Raw genomic sequence first — 8,736 nt, forward strand, 5'->3', positions numbered from 1 at the left:
AAGAGAGAGAGAGAGAGAGAGAGGTGCTACCTGCCTGTCACTGTCACTGGCCTGCCATAGCAGCTGACGGGGGCATCACGGGTGGACTGCCCCTCCCTCACCAGGGAACAGAAGGCAGCTGCTTAATTTGTGGGCGTCTGTCTGTGACCTTATATGTGCATATAAATGAATATATAGGTATAGTGGATTTGTTTTGTTAACGATGTCTATATCAATACGTAGGGTACCAGGGCAATGTCTGTACGTGCAGTCACCCTCTTAGATGGGCAGTGCACGTGATTAGGGTTTGTTGTTTGCTTTTTTTTTTGCTTTTCAAGTTATTTAAAGAAACAGCAACATTTCTGAACTGTTCAGGTGTTATGTGGGTGTTTATACGCAGACAAATGCACTTCTCTCACTTTGACCTTTTCTTTGTCTTTTGTAAACGTTTCCGGAAAGAGACTTGTTTACACAGTAGAATAGTTAACCGCTTATTTGCATATGTCTTACTGAAAACGGCATATGTGAGAATTAAATGTCAAATAGTTCTTTTGATTTGGATCCCGACAAGACGTTTTGGTGTTGCAGCACACAGTAGACTATTATTATGTAAATTAGATGAGCTTTTATATTTTTCTGTGTTTTTAGCTGAACTCAGCAGTTCCCGAGAACACTCGAGCGGACGGACAGTGTCTCACTGTCTTTCTCTCTCAATATAAACACGAGGCCGCCGCACGCGGCCGCCGCACGCGGCACAGCGTCCCCGGGGTGTGTGAATGTCAAACGAGCAACAGTGTCCTACGCAGTGTTCATTCCCCGCAACTGGAAACGCAGACACCACTTTATGCACATCTAACCTTAAAACTGTCCTTTCGGCTACATTCGAGTAGGCGTTAGCTCACATTTCAGTGCACGCTATAACAAAATCTGCTCACAGATGGCGATAAGGGAGTGTCCGGAACGAAAGCGGGAAGATAGAAGTCTTGGGTAATCTCGAAGGCACGATTACATAGTTTTCGTTCGGCTACGCAAATCTGTAGCATCAGAACCACATTTTCCATGTTGAGACGTTAGTTATGCTAAAGCCAAGAGGCTACAGCAGGGCGTCCTTATTCATAGGCGTCCCGTTGTAGGACGGAACAATGAGAACACGATGTCAGACAACAGAGGATACTACTGCTCCTGGATCTCAGTTAATTGCACACATATGGCTCCTGCAGGAATCATTGAGGAAACAGACCTTCTGGTACCCAGTTCGTGTGATTTGCATGAAAAGAAAGCCATTGGTTTATAGACTGTGATGTAAAAGAATGACCTGCGAGCCCGAGGCCAGAGGCAGCGGGCGATCTGTTGGTTGGCGTGAGTGGCACTTCACGAAAATCCCTGCGCGGAAGGGAGGATTTATTTGTTGAAAGCGGTGACTCAGTGAAAATATTCGTGAACATTAGTCACTGTGTGGTCCAAAAAAAGACATATTCAGATAATAAAGCAATACCAGTCTTTGTTCATTTGATAAACCTTCATTTGACAAAGTAATCGAATCCATAATGCATGTCCACAATGTACAATTAAAGTGTGTGCACACAGAAACAAAATTTGAAGAGAAAAAGAGAAAAGATATTTTTTTATATGAATGCTATATAAAAAAAAACTGGTAAGACATTAGACGCACTTTTTAGGTACAACACGTAAAAATGGGGTTTTACCATGTTAAAAGGTCACGCTGCGTTTTCCCCAGAACTTGATTTACTTCAAGGGAAAAATGGTGAAAGCGTTGACGTGTCATAGCGTCATAATCATCTAGTTCAATGATGGTCCCAGGAGATTTTTTTATGGATTAAATTAAGCACTTCTATCTTCATTCCCACCTGATCACAGCTATATAAATCCCAACAGATGATCAACATTCTTCAGAAAGCTTTACCCCTTTAGACGGCGCGGCTCGGACAGGAAGAGAGCGGACTGAACTCGCTGGCACAAACAGATCTATTTCATTCTACTGGGGGCTTGGACGCGTACCGGCAACAAACTGGACCTTCAGAAACTCCTATCGAGTTCAAATTTGCGCAGAAAGTGGACGCAGTTCCAGCTTTAGACGCGGTTCCAGCGCGAGGACGCACACGCAAAAGAAGAGGGAGCGCGAGCACCTCGATGCGGGGGAGCTGTCCAGTGCTATATACATGCGCGTGCCAACGAAAGGGAACTATCCAGTGCTGAAGTTGCATTTCTGCCGAGAGAAACGCGGCGTCGCACAACAGCTGAAGGATCTCAAGGAGCGGAGCGAGGGTCTACCTTCGCCCTGTGTTGGCATCTGAATCTCGGCGTACCGAAGCAGAACCGTCGCGAAACGGGTTTGGCTCAGCGGTGCATGAAGAGCAAAAGATTTGACCGGCGAACGAGTGTTATTTTGAAGCGTGAACCATGCCAAGGTCTTTCCTGGTCAAAAAGGTTAAGCTTGATGATTTTTCATCCGCTGATCTCGAGAGCTCGTATGGCAGATCCAGAGCTGACCTCAGCCTTCGCTTTCACGAGAAAGGTAAATACAGCACTAGCTACTTATGAACATTACTATCGCGGGCAATACATTTGCGATCTCTAGGACGACAATAGAAATGCGTTTACATTTTCATTATTCTGCTTTAATACTGATGTTTTAACAAATCATTGATATTCTCAGTAGTCCGGCGCCTGATCATGCTTGGTGACCCACGATCACATTGTTTCCAGCATCGTCACACGTCATAGATTCTGTCGAGTCTGCACATTTTCGCGCGAGGATATTCATGTGTTGCGCTTAGGTCGCTCGCGGGGGGGAAAACTCGACTCTTTGGTGTGATTTAGAAACACATTTTATAATAAGCGTTATTATCGTTATTGTAAGTTATTGTCGTCCACAAGTAGGACAGCGTATGCTTATATCCCAGGAGTTACGGTCTTCTGAATCATTTTTTTTTGCTTATTGCACCCAGCCCTGCGCGCGTGTACACAAGAGAACCGTGTCATGGAATTATCCACACTCACACACTCAGTGTCTATTAAAGGGGCGCTTGATCACGTTACCAGCCATTATTTACGCTCTGCGTAGTATACAGTATGGTTATACTTACATAATCAAACATAATCGGCGGAAGTGCGTTTATAGAAAATTGACATTCAGTAAGAATGTTATAGCGTGGTAGTGGACAGGGCTAAAGGGAATTTGTAAGCGTATGTACGTTCAGTGCACATCGACCTATTTCTGCTCGATCTTTGTCAGAACTGCAAATGCAATTATAACTGAAGCGATATCACCCCCACCACACACACCCCCCACCGCCTTTGTCCTTAAATGGGTTACCACGCTAATTGAAATGGAGAGCTATTGATTTTTTGTGGGAGTGATGTAGAAAAAGACCTTCACAAGAAGTCAATGCCTTTCAGGCTGCCTGGGTCTGTACTGTAAAAAAATGAAACACTCGGGGGTTGTGCTGAGAGGGAAAACTAGCAGGTGTAGACTGTAAACGTAGAGCTTGATTCACTGCTTGTCTCGAGCACGTGAACAGTGCGACTGATCTGTTGCTCTTTTCAACGACAGGGTACATCAGTGACTACATGACCCCGTCTGTGTACGACGGAGAGAGCGACAATGGCATCAAAGTGCCCTCCCCAGGGCCCATCTACGACAGTATACACCGCGATTATGGAGCCCCAGACTCAGATCAGCCCGACAGCCCGCAATCGGAGATCTCTTCCGGGTATATCAACGGAGACAACGCCGTCAGCGAGGGGTACACGGTGGACGCCTTCTTCATCACGGACGGCAGGTCGAGGAGAAAAGCCATAGGCAGTCCCAGGAGCATTCAGCGTCACACGTGCAACGAGTGCGGAAAAACTTACGCAACGTCTTCCAACCTGAGCAGACACAAGCAGACGCACCGCAGCATAGACAGTAAGATGGCTAAGAAATGCCCCACCTGTGGAAAGGTTTACGTCTCAATGCCGGCCATGGCGATGCATCTGCTAACGCACGACCTCAAGCACAAGTGTGACGTATGCGGCAAGGCCTTCAGCAGACCTTGGTTGCTCCAGGGACACATGCGCTCGCACACGGGCGAGAAGCCGTTCGGATGCGCGCACTGCGGAAAGGCGTTCGCCGACCGCTCCAACCTGCGCGCACACATGCAGACACATTCGGCCTTTAAACACTACAAGTGTAAGAGATGCAACAAGACCTTCGCCCTAAAGTCCTACCTGAACAAGCACTACGAGTCGGCGTGCTTCAAGGGAGCTTTTTCACCGTTGAGTCCGCTCGAGGCGTGATTTCCGGACTCACGAGAGGAAAAAAAAACATGGCATCAAAATTCCGACGTCACCCATAGCGTTCGAAACGTCAGCCGGATGACAGCACAGCCCGGCGCGAGTCTTTCTTTCCTGAAACAGCGAAACTGAAGAAAACTTGGATTATTCGCATGTACCTTAACTTATCTTTTCTAAGCATAATCTCTTTCTCCCGCTGTTCACGTATTCAGAGCCGAAATAACATGTGTTTTGCCAAAACTCAGAGGACATTGAAAATGTCTATCTCTCTCAAAGGTCAAACCTTTTCTAAGTATTGGATAATATTGTACTGCAGCCAGTGGCCACAAAAAGTGTTCAGCATTGAGGTAAAAATATTTATTCATTAACCTATTTATGTACTTATTTATTATTTTCTATAAATTGTGTAAAACATTCATTTGCACTTTAATTTATTTTTTATTTTGTATTTTTTGCCAAGCCTTCGACATCAATATGCCAAAGCATTTGCCACTTTTCGAATATAACTTATTTTGTTTGCCACTTTATAAATTTGTTGCATGCAAAAAATACTTCAAATGAAATCTATGCCAATTTTATCAAGCTTTGGATTTTTGCGAAAATCTAGTTAGCATCAGTCGGCAATATTTCTCGGGAGTCATTAAAACTATAGAGCAATAATGCATGGTATTTTTAAAAAATAAATGAGTAATAACTATAACATTTTTAATCACGATTTTATCCAGTACCATTAGTAGTCGTAAGGAAATTCAATATCAGGGAAATGCCAGTGTAGTATTAGTGGATCGACGGGATAGGGGTGGGGGGCGGGGGCGTCAGGGATCTTTTTAAAGTGGTTATGCACTGCCTGCCTCTTATTTAACGTAGTTTTAGAACGTAGGCACGTGGTGCCGCTCGAACAGCTCCACGCGGTCCAGAACATCCTCCCAAACACCGGAACACCCGGAGTTCACGTGACGGCGCGCGCCAGGCACCACTTTACAGGTGGATGGATGGAGTGGTACTGCTAGAACTTCCACAACAACGAACCTGACATGCCAGCGTGGCCATCCTTCAGTCACGCGAGAGACCGGCAGATTTGTCCTTAAAAAGCACTTCTTTGAGAACATTTCCAACTTTTTTTTGAAAAAAAAAAATAGTAGCACAAACTTTAGAGATTCAGGTAGACGGGCCTTGTGTTAGTTGAACCTCTGTTTTTGTATTACGAACAAAGGGAACTGTTTATCGCAAGACGCCTTGTAAATAATTCTTTGGAATCAAATATTTCTACAAACTGTATAGAATCAAATGACCTTATTTCTGGAGTTCTTTTTCCTGGGGTTTTCGCCCAGCATTTGAACAGTGTAAAGCACAATGACCACGGGCATTTTGTCTCTCTTCATAATAAAGAACAAACAAGTAACTGACGTTGTGGTCCAGTTTGTATTGTTTAGAACACTATGAGTCTATGGTCAACAGAGGGTGAAAATATTGCTGAGCAATTATATTAAAAAACGAGCATGTTGTAGCTTATTAGTTGTACAAACGTAGTTTGTGTCGTTACATAACTGGATGATGTTGATAAAAAAGGCGAACTTTGTGCTGAGTAAGGAGTCATGACGCGCAGCAAAGTCTTTCTGGGTGCGGCGTGGGTGATGTAAAGAGGTTCAGCTGTTGATCCATACATCTGCACTGTAGACCGCAGTGTTTGGGAGTGTTGCATTAGGCGCGTTGACTTCTCACGCGTTTCCACTGGTTCCAAATTAGCTGCATTGGAAGAGTAATGAAACGTCTCGTTCGTTTTTACGATGCCAAACATTGATTTATGATAACTGGTGTGTGACTTGTACAGCACATTTAGAAGGCAGAGGGTGTCGAGTCCCTGATTGACGCCGTTGTTACGCATGATCGAATTTTATCCGCATTGTGTTTTCAAGAAGCCCTTGAACGTCTAGAGAAGCTCGCAGTGCCTGAAGCAACGGCCTCGAATGTAACCTAAATATTAGCGCTTCTCAACCTCCACCACCAACCCCACCCCCACCCGCCCCCCAGAAGGCTCCTTGGTTAGAGGTGATGCATTCAGAAATGCGCTGGCTCTTCAGTTGTATTACACTGCTTTGTGAGCGGTTGCTGGCGATGCCAGAGTTTTCGCCGTTAACCTTCAGACGAGCACGGGATGAGAAGAATTCACCCGCTGGCTCTGCACGCGCCGGTCCCAGCAGAATCTTTATCAGCGGCTTTAAAGGGCTTCAAAGCGCCTCCCGCCGATTGTGCGTGAACAACAGGTTCATTACTGGACGGCTAATGTGAATGTTTCGGTCTTACACAACACTCCAGACCCACCCCCGCCCCCCTCATCCTGCCAGAGGGAACTTATTTGTACTCCGCAGGCATGAAACACACACACACACACACACACTCACACACACACACACACACACACACACACACACACACACACACACACACACACACACACACACACACTCACACGCACGCACGCACGCACGCACGCACGCACGCACGCACACACACACACACATACACACACACACACACACACACACACACACACACACGGCGAGAGAGGTGATTCATATGTTCTTTTATGCAAACCAAAGTAAATTGCATGTCTATGTTATCCTATAACAGAATACCTCAGAACCCAACGTCCTGTGGGAGGAGGGACATTAAGAGTCCTCTCGGCTGTCTTAATTGGAATGAAGACAAAGCTACACGCTGGTTGGTGTGGGGGTCCCTGGGGAGCCTCGTCTCTGTGGAGCTGGTGAAGTACTGAGTCAAAGGTGGAGGTCCGTGACTCTGGTGAGGAAGGACAACTGAGAGTGTACCGTCACGGTTCCTCACACACCGCCCTGTTCTTTACATGTCCTCACCCCAAAGTCTCTCGGTGGACGTTGAGCAGAATCCGTGACCATCATTACTGTGTCCGTTTAACCGACTCTTTGCCGGTGACATCTGAATCATCCGTACATAAAATGAAATCCAATATGGATTTTTAGATCTATACACATTGTCTGCAAAGGTATTAACATGGGATAGTAGGGGTGGTTTGATGTTTGAGGTGTGTGTGTGTGAGTGTGTGTGTGTGCGTTTGTGTGTGTGCGTGCATGTGAGTGTGTGTGTGTGTGTGAGTGCGTGCGTGTGAGTGTGCGTGAGTGTGTGTGTGTGTGTGTGCGTGTGTGAGTGTGTGTGTGTGTGCATGCGTGCGTGTGTGAGTGTTTGTGTGCGTGTGTGAGTGTGTGTGTGTGTGTGAGAGAGAGTGTGTGTGTGTGTGTGTGTGTGTGTGTGTGCGTGTGTGTGTGTGTGTGTGCGTGTGTGAGTGTGTGTGTGTGTGCATGCGTGCGTGCGTGTGTGAGTGTGTGTGTGTGTGTGAGAGAGAGTGTGTGTGTGTGTGTGTGTGAGTGCGTGCGTGTGAGTGTGCGTGAGTGTGTGTGTGTGTGTGTGTGTGTGTGTGTGTGCGTGTGTGTGTGTGTGTGTGCGTGTGTGAGTGTGTGTGTGTGTGCATGCGTGCGTGCGTGTGTGAGTGTTTGTGTGCGTGTGTGAGTGTGTGTGTGTGTGTGAGAGAGAGTGTGTGTGTGTGTGTGTGTGTGTGACGGAGAGAGAGAGAGAGGTAAGACGGACACTTTGATTAAGCTGGCTGTGATGCTGAGATTATGGGTGCTGTCTCCCTTCCTGTGCCACAGGGCTGCTGTGCCGTGAAAAGTTATTGCTAATGAGGAAAGTCCTGCACACACGCAGACGCGGGTCCGTCCCGTCCGCCACACAGGGCCGTGATTAATGAAATGATTCATCGCTCTCGCGATATGATGGAAATTGTTCCATTAATTCTTGTACATCAGTTGTCGGCTGGGTACATCCGAATACTCGCGTGTGTATGCATGTACGTGTGTGTATGTATGCATGTGTGTGCATATGTGTGTGTGTGTGCGCGCGCGTGGGTGCATTCATGGCTGCGTATGACAGAGGGGTTCTATCAATTTCACTCCTTTCATGCGATGGATGGAGATTCGTGGTTCTGATCCAGAGGGGTTTGATCAACATGCGCTGCATTTGTCTTCTGCCGATCCATATTCGCTTCAACGCTGTAGCCCCTGTGCTCCGCCCACAGGACCCGTGACCAGTGACGCCCTGTGGGGGGCGGCGCCGAGCTCACGCGCCATTGTGAGGGGGTGGGGCGGGGCGGTGAGGCAAACACCCCACCTTATTTACCCCCACGCCGTGAGGACAGGCAGCGGGACAGGCAGCGGGACAGGCAGCGGGACAGGCAGCGGGACAGGACGACCTGCGTCAGCGCTTCACCCATCACCTAACCGGGGAGAGGGGCACCGCGCTCGCGCCCGACCCGGTTCTCCCGCCGCTGCGCTGCTCTGTTGCTTCCAGCCCGAGCTGCTCTCACACTCACCTTGGGAGACGTGGCAGTGTGATGACAAGGGCTTCTGTTTCACGCAGCGCTCCTCAAAG

At 47.4% G+C, this 8,736-nt stretch overlaps 1 protein-coding gene across 1 annotated transcript; it reads left to right on the top strand.

Annotated features, from left to right (window-relative positions):
- Positions 1 to 1,852: 1,852 nt before the first annotated feature.
- scrt1a (scratch family zinc finger 1a) lies at positions 1,853 to 5,671 on the top strand. The gene is made up of 2 exons (XM_077009934.1): positions 1,853 to 2,515; positions 3,554 to 5,671. The coding sequence occupies exons 1-2, from the start codon at positions 2,401 to 2,403 to the stop codon at positions 4,276 to 4,278; spliced, it is 840 nt and encodes a 279-aa protein (XP_076866049.1). The 5' UTR covers positions 1,853 to 2,400; the 3' UTR covers positions 4,279 to 5,671.
- Positions 5,672 to 8,736: the final 3,065 nt, after the last annotated feature.

Source organism: Brachyhypopomus gauderio, chromosome 6 (assembly GCF_052324685.1).
Source record: "Brachyhypopomus gauderio isolate BG-103 chromosome 6, BGAUD_0.2, whole genome shotgun sequence".
Lineage (NCBI taxonomy): Eukaryota > Metazoa > Chordata > Actinopteri > Gymnotiformes > Hypopomidae > Brachyhypopomus > Brachyhypopomus gauderio.

Bases quoted from the DNA above. Each gene is read 5' to 3' on its own strand.
- scrt1a (XM_077009934.1), top strand. From the start codon at position 2,401: ATGCCAAGGTCTTTCCTGGTCAAAAAGGTTAAGCTTGATGATTTTTCA. The intron at 2,516-3,553 runs GTAAATACAGCA...TTTCAACGACAG, and splicing joins CCTTCGCTTTCACGAGAAAG to GGTACATCAGTGACTACATG.